We start from the raw sequence: 22,940 nt of genomic DNA, 5'->3' as shown, positions 1-22,940 counted from the left end.
GCCAGCCCTTCCACGTCTCCGCACTCCCTACCGGTCACGTTGTGATGTAGCGGCCTTTTCTGTCTCTCCGTGGTTATAAGACTTCTCTCCAGCTGGTGTTCGGTTCGTTATTCCAGATGATTTCTCCAAAATTACATTGTAAATCCAGACTAGTTCTAGGAGGAAGTTAGTGTAGCTTCCACTTACTCCTCCGCCATCTTGTTTCTCTCAATTAAAAAATTTAATGAATTCCTATTGAATTTATAGAACACTGAACTAGAATATATGGAGAATACAGTTGGGGAAAATGGTACCTAAATCACAGAGTTGTTGGTCAGTGAGTTAATGCATAAAAAGTGCTCAAAGCATTGCCTAATAAATAGTTAAGACTCAATATATCTTTGGTTTTTTATTATAAAAACTGCCTAGACAGAGTTCTTGCCCACAAGTAACGTCTAACTGTAAGGGAGAATGCAATGGGCTATAATGGAGTGAAAAATGTCGTGAAAGTACAGAGGAAGTTCTGGGTAATTGCAGTAGAAGGATTAGGAGAAAACTTCATGGAGCTACCATTTGAACTTGGCCATGGAGGATGGACATGATTTAAATTTAAGGGGAGAAGTTAGAATCTAAGACGGCATTTTAAGCAAAAGCACAGGTATAAAAGTACATGACATGTTTGGAGCTGGGCGATTTTCCCAATATAGGTGAATGAAAAGATACATAATGAAGCTAGAGAAGGGAACAGGAGCCAGAGGAGTAATTTTCTTTAATATCATATGAAAAAGTTTGGGCTCTCTTTTTCTAGGTTATATGGAGCCATCAGATGATTCCTGTCAGTTCTGTAATATATTTTCATCTGTGTCTTAGATAGATAATTCTGGAAGGAATATTAAGTAAAGACTGAAACAATGAGCAATTAGAAGACAAGAGACCAGTAGGATTGCCATATTTGGGGGAGGGAGAGCCTATTTAAGTTTGAATTTCAGATAAAAAGTGAATAATTTCTGTATAAATACTGCTCATACAATGTATTTTTTTCTGGTAACCCCAAGTTAGAAGGCTACTGCAAGCATCAAAGGAATTATGGCAGTGATGGTAGTAACAATGTGAAAAAGAGGATGAAGAATAAATAATTGAAAAGAAGGAACCAGCAGAGATTCACTCCCAGTTGACTGTAAGATTATAGCAACAGATTGGAGAGGACACAGATTTCTCTCCTGGTGACTAAAAGAATGGGGCCATATGTCAAAAATATAAACAAACTAAGAGCAATTGTGCAGTACATATTTTTGGGTTGAGGGTTCTGGGGGCCATATGAAGGTAGAGATTCTACTCAGGCTCTGAATCAGATTTGAGTCTTATATAGGGGATAACTAGAACCACTGGAATCTCTGTGTTCTCCCAAGCAGAAGGCAAGGTAAGCAAAGAACAAGAAAAATTTTGAGGGAAGACACTCATCTAGGTGCAAGCAGAAGGAAAAGAGTAGACAAAGAACACAGAATGGACATAAAGAAGTGCAGGAGAAATTGTCATTCTCCACTAAAGGAGGAAGGGAAGAGAGTGGTTCAGGGGTGAGGTGACAGGGAGGTGTTTAGCAGTGTACAGAATGCCACAGAGACAGGTCTATCAGGGGGAGGGCTGAGGGTCCACCAGTGATGCCCCATGGTACAGTGCCTCTGAAGCCAAATTACACAGTTTAAAAAAAATAAAGACACATATCACTGAGAGAGGACCACGCCTCAGTAAACAGAAGAGTGGTGTGTGGATTTTGAGAAGAAAGCAAGACAGTAGGGTAAGATAAGACTGGATTTACAGAAGACTTTAAAACTTTAGTAGCTGATGCAGAAGAAGGCAATATGGGGAGATTTAAGATATGCTAGACAATTTTTAAGCGATCTTTCATTAAATATGGCTCCTTAGACAAATTAGTGGCTGATTGTTAATCTAGACCAGATTACAATCCTTCCTCTTAGGCCCTGCCTATTTGTTCTTCCTGGTTTCATCCTTGGTTCATACCAATCTACTGTAGCTACCATTTCTGAAAAATTTGCTTAACTTTAAAAATTTGGTTCAAGGTCTATTTTCTTCATCTGTATATTCACTTATTCAACACAAATTCATTGAAGACCAGTATCCAGCACTGTTCTTAGAGTCATAATGAAATGAAGACAAAAATAACCTAATACACATCATTCCTTTATTATTTCTTCAACACATATTTATTGAGCATATCCTGTATGCCCAGCTCTTTTAGCCAAGTTACATCTGTTTTCTTAGCATTTCGACTTCAATCAAGGCAGCACAACACAATTTACTGCTGATTATTGTTCTTTCATGTGTATTGGTCTTACAAACTTTTCTGGTCAGAGCTCCTTTCCCCTTCTAACCCAATAACCTGCACATAGTAAATAAAATAACTTGTCTAGTAAATGCCTTAAAAGCTACTTAAAACGGGGTTTAAAATATTTTAAAATTGACTGTCCAAGATTTCAATAGTTTTTATTGAAATCTTCTATACTTTAATTGCTGTATAAACTACCCCTTGAGTCAAACCTTTCTACAATACTTCAAAATGTAGAATTTCTACAATACTTCAAAATGTAGAAGAAGAATACATATCTTAATGTATGAGCTGCTGTCACTGAAACCTCACTGAATTGATAAATTGCCACCAGAGGGCATATTTCAGATAAAGTCTGTCATCATTTTAAAGTCTTGACTCCTTTTGGATTTTCTTATTCTGTCATTCTGGGCTGAATGAGCTCCCATATGTGTTTCAATTCTCTCTGAAAGGCAGGTACAGTACACGAATTGTTCTTAAGACAGAGACTTACAAGGAACAAATTAATGAAATTAGAGAGAACTGAGGGTTTAGTTCCTATGTCTTTGGGTGTGGTGCTTTAAGCCTATGCTGCCTATAACCTCTCACATTTTATTGTCCTTTTTGGTAAGCCTTTAATATGTGCTCCATGAGGAAGTTACATTTTTAAAATGAGAATTTCGTTTTCCTGTAGCTCTTTCTTCCAGAGACTGTCATTTAGAATGGCTTTACTAGCTATATCTACTAACATAGAAGTATGTAATGAAATGCTAAAAAATATTATATCAGTTGTCAAAATAGTATTTTCTCTACAGCATGAGTTCTACATTTACACCATATCTGGCTTCTCTGTTCTCAGTTCAGATTACTTAAATCAGTAAATATTTATTGTATGCCAAGTTATGTATGTCTAGCAGTTGTAACATGCCATATTTCAATCTTCACCAATGCCACCATCCAGGTTACTTCTGTTACTATGTATGATCTTTCTTGTACTGATTTGATTCTAGTTTTCTTACTTAGCATTATACATCAGTGATTTCTTCCTAAGATAGACCCCAATTACCCAGGTTGAGATTGATCCAGATTTTTTACAATAACTGATTATTGATTTATTTATTTACTTATTTATTTCTACAGCGTGAATCTCAACCATTATTGGTTGATTTTACTAGATGAACTCTCAGTTGGTGACCTTATTTTAGAGTTTTGAGGTTGCCTTACTGTTACTATAGATTGTTAGCAACAGAAATTGCCTACAGGTAAAAATTAAAATTGATAGTAATAGGAGGAATATTTTGAAAGACAATTAAAAAATTGGGACTTTCGTCCAAGATGGAGGCATAGACACACATGCTGCATCTCCCTGCACAACTAAGAAGGAATACAACTACCGCAAAACTAGAAACAACCAGAAGTTCCAGAAAATCAAAGTGCATGGAAGTCTAGCAAACAAGGATATAAAGAAGAAATACTCATCCAGACAGGTAGGAGGGCAGAGCCCAGGCGGAGAGGACACAGTGTGGTGGTGGTGGTAGCAGTGGCAACAGCAGCAGGCCAGTGGAAAGTGCACTTATGTGTTTTAAAAAGTCAGGAGGGAAACCTCAGGAGCACTCACAGCTCCTCACCAGAGCAGCTCACTGTCCCAGCTCCAGGGAAAATCAAGCCTCATTGCTTTTGACTGTGCAAACCAGTGGGGGTTGAGATGGAGGCAGAAACTGCCGGTCTCTCAGCAGAGTCCACTTGTTTAAAGGGCCCCCACAGACCTAGAACATCTACAGACCCACCCACTCTGGGAACGACGGCCAGGGCAGCAGCTGGAGGAGCACCAGTGTGGTGCGGAAGTGGGAGAAGTGCCTGGAAAAGGAGTGAGTACTGGGCAAGCGGCATTGTTTTTTCTCAGACCCCTTCCCCGCATACAGTGCCACAACACGGTGAAACAGGTCACCCGTTACTGATGAGTCCCTAAGGCTCCGCCCCTTACAACGTAGTAGGAGCGACAGCTCTGCCTGGGACATGGAAGCAAACGAACACTGGAGACTTCCGGCCAAGATGGAGGCCTAGACTGACACGCTCCGTCTCCCCCCAAAACTAAGAAGGAATACAACTACTGCAAAACCAGAAATAACCAGAAGTTCCAGAAAATAAATGGAAGTCCAATGTATGAAGTTATAAAGAAGTGGTGCTCATTCGGACAGGTAGAAGGGGCGTAGCTGGGGAGGAGAGGTCAAGCTGTGCTATCTGTGGCAGCAGCAGTGACGGCAGGACAGCGGTAAGCACAGACACCTGTATTTAAGGGGAGGTAAAAAGCACCTGGGGAGTACCTCCGGCTGCAGACCGGACCCGCCAGCTTGCAATTTCAACACCAAGGAGGGCATACTCCATGACCTTGGGCTGTGAGGGCTGGTGGGGGTTGGGACAGAGGAGTAGGGTCCCAGTCTCTCAGCGTATGTTAAACGGCAGGAATCCATCTTGTACCCTCACACCTGCAGAAAATGCCCGGTTGTGATGAGTGCACAGGGGTCCACCCCCTATAGCATAGGAGGTCTGACAGCCCTGCCCAGGAAGCAAATTTAAACACAAAACTGTTCAGGATGGCACAGATCATGATAGAGATCCCAGTGACACAGCTGACCAGACAGCAAATTTCTAATCTAACAAAGCAGCAGATAGGAAATCTTTCTGAAGCACAGTTCGGAGCTTTTCTTATAAAAGTGCTTACAGACCTAACAGCAGATCTTAAACAAGACAGGGAAGGAATGAAGGCTAGTCCTGCTGAAATGAACAAAAACACAGACGAAACTAGTGGTGAGGGAAAGGAAACCGGGGATCAAATCAACAAATTGCAACATAGGGAAGGAACAAACAGTCAACCAGTGCAGAAAGAGGAAACAAGAAGTGAGGAAAATGAGGAGAGGCTCAGAAACTTATCTGACATCTATAAGGGGGCCAACATCCAAATCATAGGGTTGCCAGAAGGTGAAGAAGAAGAACTAGAAATTGAAAAATTATATGAAAAAATAATGAAGCAGAACTGCCCTAACTTCGGGAAGGAAGTAGACTTACAGGTCCAGGAAGCACAGAGAGTTCCAAAACAACTGGACCCAGGGAGAACCACACCAAGACACATTATAATCAAAATGTCAAAAATTAAGGATAAAGAGAGAATCTTAAAAGCATCAAGAGAGAAGAAGAGAATTATGTACAAAGGGGTCCCAATAAGACTGTCAGCTGATTTCTCAAAAGAAACTCTACAGGCAAGAAGGGACTGGCGAGAAATATTCAAAATAATGAAAATCAAAAACCTGTAACCAAGATTAGTCCATCCAGTGAAACTCTTATTCAGAATAGAAGGGCAGGGAAAGTGTTTCCAGGACAAAGTAAAACTGAAGGAGTTCATCAGATCCAAACCAGTGTTCTATGAAATGTTAAAGGGATTTGTTTAGGAGAAAGAGGATCAAAAGTATGAACATTAAAATGAAAACTGTATCACAACAACCAATAACAGAAGCTTGGGAATTGAAAGAAAGGCAAACTAAATAGGCAATGAGAGTGAAAAGAATTATAGGTATGGGGAACATTATGGGAGGAAGTGAGCAGAGAGAGGGAAGTGGGAGAAGGGAGGGAGATGGTACAGGAATTAAGAAGCATAGTAGGAGGGATTGGAGTAGATAAGATGTTGAGAAGAACTATATGCACAACCAATGGGCATGGACTAAGGGGTGGGGGACAACTCAAGGGAAGGATGTCACTGGGTGGCGGGGAACAAAGGGAAAAGAAATTGCAACACTGTAACAGCATAATCAATAAAGCATACTTTTAAAAAATTTAAAAATTAATGTTATAAATTTTGGACCTTAGGGCTAGAATATTTGCCTGAAATCCATGTATATACCTATACTCCTGCTATTATGGTTGGTACTGTAATGAAAAATAATGGTGGTGGGGAGAGACTTCTAGTTAAACATGTAATTCCTTCAAATCCAGGTTATGCAGACAGTTGATAGAAGACACCAATTGTAAGGATTATTGCCTGAATGCAGTAATGAGAAGATTAGAGGGTCAAGGGCTAAATAACATAAGATTGAACTGTAGCTTTTCCATTACTTAATGATCTTTAGTTTCAGGTATCTGTTCTATTGTCAGTTTCATCATCAGGATGCTCTGAATTACCTCTCAATTCTGATGTTCAGTCATTTCCTATTACTCTAAAGTAGAGTGATAAGGAATAAACTATTCCATGTACCTTACAACAATTAAATGAGGTACCAAAAGTAAAAATGAAAAATGTAAAAGAACTATATTTAAAACACAAACACCTAATATGTGTTAAAATATTGAAGATACTACATGCAACAGTTTAAATAACACTTTAGAAATCTTTGACTCAATAAGTCATCACACTTTTTTAAAAGCCTTTATGAATAGCTTCTGAAATCTGACCATAAATATTTTAAATATAAGGAAGTAATGATTCAAATATGGTCATGAGATCATAGATTGTTACAGAATATTATTTGAGTATTCTCATTAAGCAGATATTTACTTTGGCCTTCACAAATGTCAAGTCTTTGATTTTTAGGATGGCCTATATGAACTCTCTTCATAAAATTTTTCCTTGGGTCTGGTTCTCTTCATTCAGGTTACTCTTAAGTGACATCTGGGTTCTATAATTATGTTCTGAAGTTTAACACTATATTTGACATGTTTATGGATATAAATTGGAACTAACAATTTAAATTTTTTATTTTGTGCAGGAGGAATTTGTGACCCTGGAGATTCTCATGAAAATGATATCATCGTGTATGCAAAGACTGAAGGAAGAAAAGAACACATTACACTGGATACCCTTTCCTATTCTTCATATAAGGTACACATGCCAATTCATGTGCCAAATGGCTCCACCCCAGAGGTCAGGTTGAAATCACTAAGACCAAGCTAGATGCAGAGGATTACATTCTCTTCTAGCAGCCCAAGAAGTTACCAGATTTCTTTAAAAGTGACATACTCATCTTAATTTACATTTTTTTCCCTGATACAAATGAAAAATTAATTTTAATCAGGATAGATGAATTACAGCCCATCAGAGACAATAAGGCAGAGCCCAATACTCAGATTGACAGTTACTCTTGCTCCCAAGGAAGCCTTAAAAATGGCTCTAATTACTCAGCCTCAGTCTTGCTAGCAGGCATAATGAATTTTTATTCAGCATGTTGAGATTTCCTAGAAAGACATTAAGAAGTAAAAACAATTTTATTGCCTTTGCTTTTCTCTTTGCTAATTAGAGCCACTGAAGTTGATCTTTTTTCTTTGCCCTCTGGATTAAGACAGGTGTTGGCTCTGGTATCTAAAAACATCTTCAGAATTATATGCGATGCTTGTCATAGGTGTAGAGTTATTCTTTTTAGTAGTAGTTTTATGTGTGCTGAGACTAGACTCACATGTTAATTATTGGTTAGCCTCCTGTCCACATTGATGGCATCCTGAGTAATTTAAAGAGGTTGAACACAGCCAATATCTAACATCTCATGGTTTTAATTAGGAAGACAGGAGATAAACATTGAGGCTAGAATAGGAAACAATCCCATGGTAGGGTCACCCAAGTTTCACCACTTGGGATTTAATACTGGACTACTTTTCTAGATGTTACACCTGCTATGTACACCTGCATGACTCAGACCACATCAATTATGTAACTTACCATGGATTAACTCATTGGCTCTGGCTGTTTCTGCTCAGGATCCTGTTTTAAGAACACTTACTTTGGCAAACCATTATTAATACTATACAAATTCAATTTAAAAGAGGACTGATGATAAATGTAGATGTCAAGTTGCCTTTGTCTTATGCTGAGGTATATAAAATGGACACATATGCTTTAATAACTTTTAAAGACCTTACACCAACTTAATTTCAGGAAGAGAGGGCCTACACACAGAGAGTTCTAGATGTCTGAAAAGGAGAAATTCTGAGTGACTAAAATGAAGAACTCCCTGAGAACAGCACTTTCTACATGAAATAACAAATGGATCACACAGGACATTGCCTTCTGCTTAAAAATGGCAGTATATACATTGTAACTGCAAGACTGAGTCTAGGAAAATTCACATAGACTCACATAGGGAGAATTATGAGTGATTTTGGTTTCCTTTGTTTTGAAGGTTCCATCTTTGGTTTCTATAGCCATCAATCCTGAACTTCAGACTCCTGCTACCAAATTTTGTCTCAAGCAAAAGAACCATCAAGGACATAATATGAATGTCTGGGCTGTAGATTTTTTCCACGTCTTACCTGTTCTCCCTTCTACGATGTCACACATGATACAGTTTTCCATTAATCTGGGGTGTGGAACACATCAACCTGGTAACAGGTAGCAAGCCCTATTTTTGAGTGTGTAAACTAATTTAAAATGAACACATTGACTTGGTTATTAAAGCAGAGCAACTTCTCAGTAGGTTTTACCTGGACTTTTAATAAATAATCTATTAATAAAATACACACTTTCAGTTAATATGCAGAGCACGATTGTATAGATTTTAAGTAGAAATGGCTGTATTCTTAGAGTTTTGTCTTAGGTATCAGAGCTGTTTGCACATACTGTGGCAGCCATCCATTCCAGCAGATTGCTGAGAGAAAAGATAAAAACAACTGAAAAAAGCTTGAACTCATGTTGGCTAGTGACCACCCAAATAATAGGAACAGGAATCAATTAGCACTTCAACAGCTATGATTTCTCAGTTTCACCTCAAGTGTTGCTCTTGTCCTTTCTAAAAACTTTGTCATTCACAGTCACAGGATGAAGTGGCAGTGGAGACATGGTAATTGCCTTGCCATCTATCACAGAAGCACAAACTCAAGTTACCATTTATTGTCTTTAATACAGAGTTTGTTTCTATTACGGTAATTTAACTGCTTGCCCTTTGAGAGGGAAAAACAATCATTTCAGAAACAGCATCTTAAAATATTTTATCCTAATTCTACATATGTTTAATATACTTAGCAAGAAATGGGTAATTACATTTTATTTTTTTATATTGGTCCCTTGCATGTCGTACTTGTTTCTGTGTTTTCAGTGTCAGCTTAGAGTTTTCTACCAACCATGGGCGTTCCTGGTCCCTCCTCCACACTGAATGTTTACCTGAGATCTGTGCCGGACCCCACCTTCCCCACAGCACTATCTACTCCTCTGAAAACTACAGTGGGTGAGTGAATTCTAAGATATCAAGAGATGTTAATCCATGTTTCAGACTCAAAATCAATGAGTAAGCCTGAGACTAGTATTTTTGCTTAATACGCAAGGAAGCTGCCCTCTCTTTTTTAGCCAATTTAGAAGTGATCTTGTTTTATAAAAAAAAGAGAAAGAAAGAGAGAGCAGGGGCGGGAAAGAGGTAGGAAGGAAGGAAGGAAGGAAGGAAGGAAGGAAGGAAGGAAGGAAGGAAGGAAGGAAGGAAGGAAGGAAGGAAAAGAGACTAATTCTGGTATTAGATTGGCCAAAAAGTTTGATTTTTTTCCTTAAGATGGCTATAGTAGTCCTTAGTTGTCTTTAACTTCATTTGAAACAATGCTGTTAGATTGTATTCTGACAGCTGTCCTATCAGCATGCATTAAAAAAAAACACTTATCAAAATTGCTGAATTTTGTGTAGCCATTTTAATATTCAAGATGGAAGAAAATATGCAACATTTTGGCATATTATGCTTTATTATTTCAAGAAAGGTAAAAACACAACTGAACTGCAAAAATAGATGTGTGCAGTGTATGGAAAAGATGCTGTGACTGATCAAATGTGTCAAAAGTGGTTTATGAAGTTTTGTGCTAGATATTTCTGTCTGGATGATGATCCACAGTCGAGTAGACCAGTTGAAGGTGATATTGATCAAATCGAGACATTAATTGCTAATATCAGTGTTATAGTACACGGGAGATAGCTGACATACTCAAAATATCCAAATCAATAAAGTTACTGGTGAAAATGAAAAACGTGTGTTTTATTTTACAGAAAAAACTAAGTGGACTTTTTTGTCAACCCAATATATCTGATGAAGATTACAATTATACAGTCATTCATTCTTCATGTACTTGGCTCTTATATCTTAGGTTACACAAAATTAAATTTCGTATAGTGATCCTGTGGTTATTGCCAAAAGGTTTATTACCAAAATACTTATGGAACGGTGCAATGCAGAGAAATGAAAGAGAGTTAAGCTTTGAAATTGAACCTGGGTTCAAGTCCTGATTCTGACATCTACTCGTGTAATGATACTTACTCTCTTTAACTTACTACTTTTTTCTGCATAAATTAAGGAAAATGATACACCCCTTTGAGGTCAGTTAGGAGAGTTAAAGATGGCTATGTAAAATACAACTCTACAGAATAAGCATTAAATAGTAAAAATATTTCCAAGGATGGCAAAATTAAGTTGAGAATTTATTTATTTTTAGTTTTAGTTTTATTGTTTTAGCTGTTACAGTCTTCTTGCTTTATCTCCCTTCCCCACCCTCTTCCCACCCCAAGTCAATCCCCACGTTGTTGTCCATATCCATGGGTTGTGTATAAATGTTCTTTGGTTAATCCCCTCACCATCTTTTATCCCATCCCCCCTCCTCTTTCAGGCAGCTGTCAGCCTGTTTTATGTGCATAGGACTATGGGATAGCAAATAATAAAAAGTAATCAATGCTAATCGGCACCCCATCTCTACACAGATGCTTATAATAGACTATTTAGTAAGCTATGAGTATTAATGCAAAAACATTCTAAAAAGAATGTCTAAAAACAAAATAAACATAATTTGCTATTAAGAACAAACTCACTATTCTAGCATGATGTAGATGTTTTTAGATGTGATGTGTTTGTTTTAAAATTATAAAGTTCACAAGTGAATTTAAAGAGCTTATTACCAAACTTTAGTGCTATCCCAAACACACAGAGACTAGAATATCAAAAGCATGTAAAATAAATCTAAAAGATGTGAACAGTGTTGTGGAGCTGTTTTGTGCTAAATTTCTTGCAGGTGGAACCGAATAACGATCCCCCTTCCTAATGCAGCACTAACCCGGGACACCAGAATTCGATGGAGACAAATGGGACCCATCCTTGGAAACATGTGGGCAATTGATAATGGTTAGTTTATGCCTGTCTTAATCACATGCCATTGATGGAGAGTCTTCCTGTGCTTTTGTTCATCAGCACAGACTTAATCACATTTCTAAGTCATGGTCTTGTGATTCATTAAACGCCCTTTCTTCCCTTTCTCCTTTGCATTTCATTAGAAGCCCAAGGATGCACAATCAGGAAAAATAAGGCAGAGGAGTCAGCAATATTAGATGCTAGAATGTTCCAACATACATAATTTTAAAATGCATAAAGCCCTGAAACTCAAATTCACATTGATGGGAAGAGATATTCTAACATTTCCTTTGGATGTTTTATACAAAATTAGCATAAATACTTACCATACTGCATGTATTAAAATAAGGCCCATTCTTCTCTTAGTAACTACAACAACATCTGGAATGCTTATCTTTTAGATGCAGACAGCACATATAAGAAAATATCATTTCTAGAGTGAAACTTAGGAAATAAAACTTCTACCTACTTTTCAGAAAACAGCATAAAAGAAAAATTTAGATATACATAAAAATATTGTTATTTTCAATTTTTAAATGAATTCTTAGTTTTTGTATAATTTTAAATCCAATATCACTTATGGTAAGTGCACATGAGAGAAGGTATTTTGAGTATTGTGTTGCATGACCATAAACTTATTATTTGTTTTTAATAGGCAAATCTCTGGTTTTTAATAATTCTAAATATAGGCATATTTAGAGATTTTCTATATTCAGAGAGTATATAAATTTGATTGAAGAGTTATACTACAACAAAGTAGGCAGGGATGGAAGAAGGGAGGAACAAAATGTCAATACTTAATGTAAATTCAGTATAGCCACTGACTTGTGGATTTTATCAAGTAGGAAAAGCCTACATTGTTTAATGCTGATCTTCCATGTCTTCATCTTTTTGTTATTTTTTAATAATTTAGGAATTGATATACAATCAATTAAATAGATTCTTGAAGCTCAGAAATAACTTGCAGCTACATACTTTGCTGATGAGGCAATGTAGTCTTTAAATAATCTTTATTCAGAGTAGACTAATAAAAGTTCCAGACGACAAAGACCACACCAGTTATATGGACATAAACAGTGCATTTGCAAAAACACCTAAAGATGAACTTGTTAAAATGGAGTTTTTCCACTGAAAAACATTTTGCATAGCATTTTAATTACTACACCTGTTAATTAGCCCTAGGGAATAAGTATATGCCTCTGCATAGTGGGATATAGATGATTTTTGCCTGCTGTCATACTTTTCAAAAGTCCTGTAATGAACTTATATTAGTTTGATAATTATAAAAAAATGGAAAATCAGTAATGAAATAAAGCATATGCAGGAATTAAGAATGCAGCAAAGCACATATAAGCCTATGAAAAGAATATCTGAATTTCCTAAAGAGGGCTATTACAACATGATTCTAACTCAGAAAGTGTTTACTACAATCCTGAGTTCTCATCACCGTGATTTGAGTAGAATGAGAAAAGGTGAAGATACATAAAATGAACATGGTTAGCAGTGTTTGCCAAATGCAAAACTTGAGGCAGAATCTTTTCAATTCTTTTATTATCCTATATGTAAGGCTTTCACAAAAGCAGGACCTGATCTATGACTTCTTTATAAGGCAAGAGGAGGGCACACATTCAATCCTTCTAAGAGACAAAATGTGTGTGCCAGCTTGCCAAAGGAATATCCCCCATTTCACTATGGAATTCCAAAATTATGTGGAGAAAAACACAGAAAACTGATCAATGTCCTACGTCTGTTAGGTATGCTCTTTCTTCTTGGCAAGTTAACTTCTACCAATGAGTAAAGAAAGTATTTTGGAAATTATACTGAGTATCTTAGCAAAATGGAAAATTCTAGAGCAAATCTTAGTTATCACTTTTAAATTTTTTCAATTTGTTTGCATTAATGATAATAGTGAAAAAAGTGAATCCGTCCTTTCCACGTGCTTAAGGAAAAGGAGCCTGTGAACTTACTCTTATTTATTCTGATTCCTAATGACTCCATCTTCAGCAGGGAGGGATGACAACAAAATTATTAATTATTTTTTCATTGACTTGGAAAGTCTTGTTTTGTTGTTGCTGTTGTTTATTTGTTTTTTTGTTTTTTTTTTTAATGATGGGAGCTTTTTGAATTATGACATGGGTATACTATAGAGCATCCTCAAGAGCGAACCTGCAGAATACAGTGAACCACTTAACGGGACTTAAGAGCAAGTCCTACTACAGCCAAAAACTTAAGTGTGTTTGGAAGACAATGCATAAGCGTTTCCAGGCTAAAGAAGAATGAAGCCCCTTCCTGATTCCTCAGCACTCCGTGTCCATTGGAGCCTATCAGGCAGATGGAGCAGGAAGGATACTTGACCTCAGTATGGTGAATGATAATCACAACCATATAGTGCCAGCAGCACACTAAACATGAAACATTTCATTTAGTCTTTCCTACAAGGATAAAGAATAGGAACACTGAGGCTTAAATAAAATAAATCACTTAGCCAAAGTTTCCCAGGTGAAACTAAATTAGGTTCTTTGACACCTAAAATCCATAGCTTTAACCACTCAGCCTGCTATTCATCTCTTCTTCAACCATCAGTTTCCTTCAGCTAGAATTTTTCCTGGCCTGCGTTGCATCACATTTGAATTACTGTACCTGTTAATTGGCTCCAGAGAATAAGTGCTTTTAGGAGCACAAGCCACAGGGAAGTTTATTTTAAAATAAAATCATTTAATTTTTACATGGTTAGATGTCAGAGAAAAAAATGATCATGAATAGTTGTGTGTTTATGCCTGAGATTGAATATGTGATGTCTTAACAACCATAGCATTTCTAATTCCTCATTGGTTTTGCTCCACTTTTACACTGTTTGGTGTAATTGATTGTACTAATTATCAAATGGCTTAATATCTTAACTATATTTGAATCTCAGTATCTCAGAGCCTACCATTCAACAACCAGGAGCCCTTTTCCTGAGCATTCCAATGATTAGAATTTAGGTTTGTAGTATTATCAGTCAAGCCCACCATTTAAGAAAAGATCTGTATTATAGATAATATGTTATGCTCAACAACAGTTTTTTAATTCCCTATTATAGGAAGGGTAATTAATATTAAGAAATATGTAGCATCACCTTCAATGTTATAGGTATTCCCAGGTAATAATGGAAATTATAGTTTTTATTTTTATAGTTTTTAAATTAAATTGTAACCTCTCCATTTCATGATATAGCAAACTAATCCTTTGTAAATTCTTTATTTATACCTAAAGAAATTAAACTATGTACAGAATTTAAAACAAAAGAATTAATATTCTATCTGAAATCATTTTAGCTCAGGAGACTCCATTAAGGAACCCAAATCACATGTTTCTACTTTCTTTGCTATTAAACATTAAAATCTTGAAAGAATTAAGTTAAAACAGTAGATTTGTAACTAAGCAGTTACCTTCTCACAGAGCACTCCATATGTTACACTGGACTCCTGTGCACAACATATATGCAATGGGCTAGATTTCATGGGTATTGCTTCACAAAATTGTTTTATATGCTGATGGTGTTCTTGGTTTTTCAATTTTTATGCCATTTTTAATATGCCATCTTTTGCCCTGCAGTTTACATTGGTCCGTCATGTCTCAAATTCTGTTCTGGGAGAGGACAGTGCACTCGACATGGTTGCAAGTAAGCATTTTAAAATAATACAGTTCTTTTTTGATATGTACTTTATATGTTCAAGCCACAAGTCATTTTAGTTTGTTTTAATTTCCTTTGAGGTCTCTTAAGATCAAAAGTAGGATACTACAAATGGAATTTAAGTGTAATAGAATATTAAGTGTATTTTTTAAGTTGAAATTAATGAGTAAATTAAATTTATACTAAGCTAAATTGTGAGCATATTGAGCATACCTCATATATATTTATTTGTGAACAAATTTGAATTCCTCATAGCTTGATGACTTACATTTTTGTCTTCAGTTACATTCCTTAATGTGTCATTTTTCCATCAACTTGTTCTAGTGTTTATAAGTCATGTTTTAATTCCTAGCATACTCTGTAAATGAATTATGAAAATCAGTACTGATGCATAGACTTAATGCTAGAGGAAACTTAGCCAAATTTAGCAGATTTGACAAGAAAATACATCTTTAAATATAACTTTGCAATCTTGCTTACTTTTGAAAATCATTTGAGTCTTCAAAATGATGTATAAAGTATTTTACATAATAATAATGCTGAATATTAGTGTGAAATTATACATAAATAATGTAATATCTAGGTACCACTGGAGCATTGTGTTATGTTTATACCAAGGATAGATACCCATTTTTATATCATTTTCATATTAATATTTAATTATAAAATATCCTGGAAATCCCTGAAACCACAGATAATCTTTGTTATACAGATAAGTTTCCAACAAAAGATTATATAGTCTGTTTTTTCCTGTCTTCCAGACAAACAGTAATTAATTCATTAGCCAATTACTTCATTAATGGAGAACTCCTAAAGATCTTTGAACTCATCATTTGTGAATTATATTATGAGGCAAGACACTTGGTACTGAGATTAGAGTGTTAGGTTGACTTTCTAACTATATTGCAATGAATTTAATTAACAGAGAACTCACTCAGAACAATAGAAATGTTTTATAAAGAATGTAAAGAATTGAAAAATTCATCTTCACATTTCAAAATTTAATATGTATTTCTGTGCTTTTTAATAAAGCCACTAACTCCCACTTAGAAACACTGACTCATTAAATCTGTGAAACATTGACTTGTGTTTTCTTTGAGTGGTTACCTTCATTCATTTTCCATAACCAAGATATCCTCTTGTCTAATGCATTTCAGATGAAATTAACACAAGGAAGCCAGACATTTTTGTAATTCCTGAAGTTGTCCTGAAAAGTTTTGAAAATAAGTTATCTAAAATGACAACTGCTTTTATTAATAAAAATAGAAAGTGCTATTTCTAAAAGACCTATCTATAATTACAATAGTTATACTTCATTTATTGTATACAATGTGACTCTTAGTATTCAAAAGTTTTATTATAGCAGCCATCTGTGTTACCCATGATGGATGCGAACAGAAATCTGGATGTCAGTTTTATGTCTTTGGGCATCATTCTTTTCTGACACTACACATTATCCTGAATAAGCATAGCCCTCATCTCGTTTTGCAGTTTTACAGAATATTTTCACAAGTTGGAAATTTAGTTATTTTCATATTTCTGACAATGTTTTATATAATGTTCATTGGCTTTGTTCATTTGTGGCTGATAAATGTTTGGCCAGCACATCCTTTTCCAGCAATATGTACCTTCTCAAGTCTGGACAAAATTGCATGGAAAAGAAATTCATATTCGATATCACTTATTTCCTTTAAATAGATCCTAGAGTTGGGGGTCTCTGCAGCTTTGTGTTTTTCTCCTTAGTTGGCTTCCCTCATCACTACCATTATTTGCTACCAAGATTCCCCCTCTCTTGCTCTCTGACACTATCTTGCCTGTTAGGTCTGGGTGTCTAAACTGAGAATTCACTATCTTGATAAGCCCCCTGTTAGAGATGCTAATAAGAAGGACAGAGTGCTTAGAAACCTTTCTATGCAAATGTTAGCCAAGTATCTTTACAGGGGTAGGTTTTCTGTTTGGGTTTTTTTTTTTTCCTGACAGGGAAATGTTGCATTTAAGGGTAGGTAATTGAACCAGTAGGGGACATATTTGGAGTCAGGAGAGCCTCAGATCACTCCAAAAGTCACCAGTTTGTGCTACCTTACTGTTCTGCTGCAAAACAAAAGCTACAAAGGTATTTTCTTAATATATGAGCAGAAATCTGTATCAGCATTTTATTCCAATTGTGTAACTTCTGATTAAAAGCACACTTTCAAAACCAGTAAATGAGAACTGATTACAATGTGAGTCATCTCCAAATGATAACTAGTTTCTCGCAATCACTGGCCCTGGGAAGACACATTTAAGGTACACAAAGATGCATTAGAGGCAATAGATAGTCCTGTCGGGGGGAACACTAATTCCAATTTGTTGCCATATTCAGTTTCCCAATGTTAAAATGTGTCCTCCTTAGGTAATTCTTAAATCCTTTTTGGAAACTTCTTGGCTACTCAGTCGAAGTCAGTGAGGCAACATGTGAAAGAAGCAAACTGTGAGGCTCATTTTACATGCCCTGTAAAATACTGTTTATTTCCCACTCCCATCTCTAAGCCAAGATAACCCTCAAGCTTCACTCTACAGTAGTTCTTGGCAATTTAGGGTCCAACTTCTTTGATATGATGATTACCATAAACTTTTTCCCTTAGAATATCCAATACGCATAAAAGTTGGCACTTGATTTCAGCACATTAATACGTCTCTTTGACCCTCTCTGAGGCCAGCATAGATCCCAGTTTCAGCATTAGTGGTAAAGAATAGCCTTCTGAATTATGCCAGAATATTGCTTCGTTAGTACACTTGCTTTATAAGACTTGTCTCAGACTCTAGGAAATTTTGCATGCTTTGACGAGGACCCCCATGCCACCCAAAAGGATGCCAATTTAATTTATTTTTGTAATGGACAAGATAGTAAATATAGTGGGAAAGAAATAGTACAATAAAATTAAGGAATTTGAAACTAACTCCTGATAAGTAAACTCTTTTAAAAATAAGAAGGATCTTATAATCCAATTAATGAGTCTTCTGTGATGAGTTTTGGTTTTTTTTTTCCCACTGACAGAAGACTCAAGGAGTTCCATATACATTCTAGTCAGCTAACATATGTACAGCGTGTTCTTACATGGCAGCAGGCAGCTTGTTGCTTAGGCTTTTTCTTTCTCTTGAAGCCCTACTAATTTGGGATTCCACTGTGAGGCAACACAGTTCTTTGCTAAGGCCATCTATCTAGGTCAAGGGTGTAAGCATTTCCTTTAAAATGCCAGTCTACCCTGGCTGCTGTGGCTCAGTGGATTGAGCGTCGGCCTGAGAGCCAAGTGTTGCTGGTTTGATTCCCAGTGAGGGCACATTACTAGGTTGCACGTCAGGTCCCCAGTTGGGGGTGCGAGTGTGAGGCAACCACACAGTGATGTTTCTCTCCCTCTCTTTTCTCCTTTCCCCTCTCTCTAAAAAAAGATAAAATAAATAAACAAATAAATAAATTATTTAAAAAATGCCAATCTAAGTCTGAAACGGTTAAATTTATTTGCCAGTCTTTTTAAATATTTCAGATAATTCTAATCATAAATATAGCATGCATTCTTACATTTGTTCTTAGAGGAAATTTATTCTAGATATCTTATAGAAGTATTTTATGTTATCTTTTAAAAACTTAATGAAAATTATGAATAAAATTATATACCTTTTACAAAGATTTTAAGTTGTAAATGTGCATGAACATAGATCTACAGATAAATCACTGGCATTTGTTGAAGATGAGTGCTGAATTATTGTTTTAATCATAAGCTTTTTACAGCAGACCTATGCAAAGATCGTATTCTTCTGGAATATTCACAATCAATTCGCCCTTATCAAGTTTTCAGATTCAGGCTCTTACAAAGACCAGAGTCTTGCTTACCATTCAATCAGATCCTGGCCTCCTCCCCAGAATAGATTCAGGAAACTGAAAGAACCAACAGTTTGAGATTTAATTTCATGGTATCTCTTTCAGGTGTGACCCAGGATTTTCCGGCCCAGCTTGTGAGATGGCATCCCAGACATTCCCAATGTTTATTTCTGAAAGCTTTGGCAGTTCCAGGCTGTCCTCTTATCATAACTTTTACTCTATCCGTGGTGCTGAAGTCAGCTTTGGCTGTGGAGTCTTAGCCAGTGGTAAGGCCCTGGTTTTCAACAAAGATGGGAGGCGTCAGCTAATTACATCTTTCCTTGACAGCTCACAATCCAGGTGAGTGAAGGCAGGGTGGAATACGTACCGAAACCAGATAATAATGATTGAATTTATACCTATTAATTTTTTTTTTTTGCTGATATATACATATTCCACTTTTAGCCAGGATGAGAGGGAGTTTACAGCTTATATAGTGTCCATTTGTCCTAATTTTTAATAAATTAAAAAACTCAGTGTTGACTTTACGATACTAATGACTGACTAGAGTTTTTAAAATATGAAATATTAGCATCAAAACTGTGTTCTCAAGCCAAGGGCTAGTTAATTATTTATGTAGTTTTATTTATTTGACAGCTTGCAGGGGCTGATTAAATTTATCCTACATCTTTCCTTCCCCCAGTGCCTAATAAATAATGCAGTAAAGAAATGATTGGCATTTTAAGTGTACATACACAAGTCATAGTATACAAACATGTATAAAAATACAGTTATATTTCTATGAATGTATCTGTATGTTAAACATACAGATGAAGTGCATTGACCTCATCTTCTACACATATTCATACATCTCACAATGAATTTATTTACATTTTATAAAAGAGGAATGGGTGGAAACCTAGAGCTTTTGGGTAATACACTTAAATTTGTTTGAAATTATTTAAAAAACAAAATGAACATTATGATTTAACATGTTTATGCACACGCTAATTATAGACAATTCATGTCTAGGTTTCTCCAGTTCACACTGAGGCTGGGTAGCAAATCTGTTTTGAGCACATGCAGAGCCCCTGACCAACCTGGAGAAGGAGTTTTACTGCATTATTCTTATGATAATGGGATAACTTGGAAACTCTTGGAGCACTATTCATATCTCAACTATCATGAGCCCAGGTATGTTGGAAATCATTTGGAAAATGATTATAAAAAATATCTCTTTCCTGGGGAAATTCAAACGATGTAATATTCCAGATATTTTTCTGTTGAAAGATGGTGAGAACAAAGATTGATGGGTCTTGCAATGAAAAATTAGCAGGCCACATTCTTCTAACTCATTTGTCCTACTGACTTATGATAATTTGAAGAACTTTATTCTCATATTTTGAAATGTTCATGTAAAGCAATATTTTTAAAATATTTATTTATTTTTAGAGAGAGGAGAAGGGAGGGAGAGAGAGAGGGAGAGAAACACTGATCAGTTGCCTCTCACACATCCCCAGATGGGGACTGGGCCCGCCACCCAGGCATGTGCCCTGACTGGGAATCGAACTTGTGACTTCAGTTCATAGGCTGATACTCAATCCACTGAGCCACACCAGCCAGGGCAGGAAATATTTTGATTCCTATGAAATATAAAAATACTTAGTACTATTTTTCTTGTTTAACTAGATTATAAACTATTAGATATGATTTTAATATAATACTAAATTATAAATGTTATGAATATTTGTTAGCAATATATTGTAATATGTTACAATAAATCATATGAGATAGTCACTCATAAAATCTGATAATCAGTGAAGTTTTCATTTACTATAATTAAGTAATGAGTACAAAGAAATTTTCCTAGCATGTATAGAGTCCCTGACAAAAGTGGAGTGTGAGGACATATTTAAAGTCCTTCTTTTGGGCCCCTCCTATTTTTCTTTAGCTTACATATTTCATAATCTATAGTCACAGTTGTGAGATTTAAGTTTCAACTAAAGCGGGGTTATGCTTCAATGTCAGCAGAATAGTGATTACCATTAATGGTACAATTTCAGAAGTATCCAAAACATCCTCACCCCTTCTAGAACATTATTGATCTGCTCACTGAAATTCCTCTAAAACATCAGGAAAAGAGGAGAGTGGGAAAGTGGAAATACCATTGGAGGACGTAACACTTTGGGTGGCTAACATTCCCAATCAGATATAAAGAACTAACACTACATGCCTTCCTGGAAGTATGTGTTGTCATGGAAAGATGTGAAGAAGACTGAGGCCTTTGGGTGCTGAGGTTTGCACTGGCACTATGGCAGACAGGCAAGGGCACTGCTTATGGACTCGACACAGTTGAGCCTTTTTCCTAGGGCTTCCCCTATGTTTAAGTATTTACAAATTGATGAGAACTCTTATTTTCACAGAAAATAAAGTAACATGTGACAGAGATCATAGTTAACAACTATCATGAGTTATAAACACTATACTTTATCAAATTTTAGGAACACACCAGATGCACTGAATATTTTTCCTTAAAGGTAAATGTATCGCTAAACTCTACTTTCTCACTCAGTAGAGATATATGAATCCCAAAGAAACGTATCATAGGCTCTCCATAGTGAACATGAAAAGAAAATTAAACAAAAATCAAGGTGATAATAATAATGATGAAAACGTGAAGAAAATGTCACCATCCTAAGTTAACTGGGCCTATAAAACAATTTCTTCTAACTAGGATGGACAGTTCCAAAATTCAGTAATCAGTCTATATCATGATATTTAATGAGTCTTTGTTGATATGAAAAATAATTGCACATTTAATGTGCTGTTACAAAGGTGCACTTAATCTTGCCTGCCATTTGACAGCAACATTTTTCTTCTAAGCAGGATCAAAGTGGCTTTTCAGCATTAGGTGTGTACACAGCTTGAAAGATTAAGATCAGAGTGTAAATTTTTTCTTTGAAAAAGTGGAAAGAACACTTTCATTTTCTATATATGAACCTCTGTCCATGAGACTCTCCCACCCTCCCCATCTCTCTTACAAATATTAATGAAAAGTGATTGACAGAAGTAGAATTTGATATATTCTAGATAATAAATTATATTTTATATAATAAATAATATAAACCATGTAAGTTCTTCATAGGAGAGTTAAGTATATCTTGATGCCTTTAGCTATTTGCTATATTTTCTTCAGCATAAAGTGCTGTCTATAATTTCTATGAATTTCATATTGTTCCTTTCTGCCTTGGTTCAAAAATGAAGTGTAATCCTTAAATTAGATAAACTAATTGGCTAGCCATTATTTACTCCTAGCCTATTTCTAATAATTTTCTTGCCTATGATTCAGTCAATAAATAAAAGAACTCTAAGTGCTTCTTATTTATAAAATTTGAAGTCTGTGAATATATTTAAGTTGACCTTTTAATTCAAACTGATTAGAATGTCTGGTGAAACAATTTGTACTTTTATTAATATAAAACTTTGTATCACTGATGAGACTAAAATTATTCTAGATTTTTCTTAATTATAGGGTTTTTTTATTTTCTAAAATTATTATGAAGCCTAATCTTATTTTATTTTCATTTTGATTATTGTGTTTGATTACAAGAAATACATGAGGAGCAATGGCGGAAAAAGTGAGACAACTGTAATAGAAAAACAATAAATAAATAAATAAATACATGAGTTTAGTATCTACCTTAAAAAGGAAGATAGATACAGAAAGTTGACCTAAGTTTCTGGGTTCTCATCTAGGAATTTTCTGATCATTCATTCCATAGCTCTTCTAAGCAGCTACTATAATATGCATAGAGTGATGAAAGAAAACTGCCACCCCACCCCAAGATATGAAGTAAAGGTCAAGAGCACAGGCTCTAGGGCCATGCTGCCAAGGTCCAGATCCTGGCAGTGTCACTTAAAAGCTGCCTTCATATTAAAACCTCTATCAAGGTATACTGGTAAATAGTCCATTCATGAAGCAAGTATCTGTTTAGT

At 35.8% G+C, this 22,940-nt stretch overlaps 1 protein-coding gene across 3 annotated transcripts in view; it reads left to right on the top strand.

The window, feature by feature from the left end:
- The window catches only part of RELN (reelin), a 650,203-nt gene that overhangs the window by 456,991 nt on the left and 170,272 nt on the right, over positions 1–22,940 (top strand). For all 3 annotated transcript variants that reach the window (XM_090287313.1, XM_090287314.1, XM_090287312.1), the window contains exons 13-19: positions 7,060–7,172; positions 8,464–8,672; positions 9,376–9,504; positions 11,315–11,424; positions 15,028–15,094; positions 19,071–19,304; positions 19,977–20,138. In XM_090287313.1, the coding sequence (XP_090143439.1) occupies positions 7,060–7,172; positions 8,464–8,672; positions 9,376–9,504; positions 11,315–11,424; positions 15,028–15,094; positions 19,071–19,304; positions 19,977–20,138 (1,024 nt within the window). The remainder of the gene's footprint in view (positions 1–7,059; positions 7,173–8,463; positions 8,673–9,375; positions 9,505–11,314; positions 11,425–15,027; positions 15,095–19,070; positions 19,305–19,976; positions 20,139–22,940) is intronic.

The sequence above is a fragment of the Furipterus horrens genome, unplaced genomic scaffold, assembly GCF_987537825.1.
Source record: "Furipterus horrens unplaced genomic scaffold, mFurHor1.1.pri manual_scaffold_9, whole genome shotgun sequence".
Classification (NCBI taxonomy): Eukaryota; Metazoa; Chordata; class Mammalia; order Chiroptera; family Furipteridae; genus Furipterus; species Furipterus horrens.
This window is presented reverse-complemented; position numbering and strand designations above follow the sequence as displayed.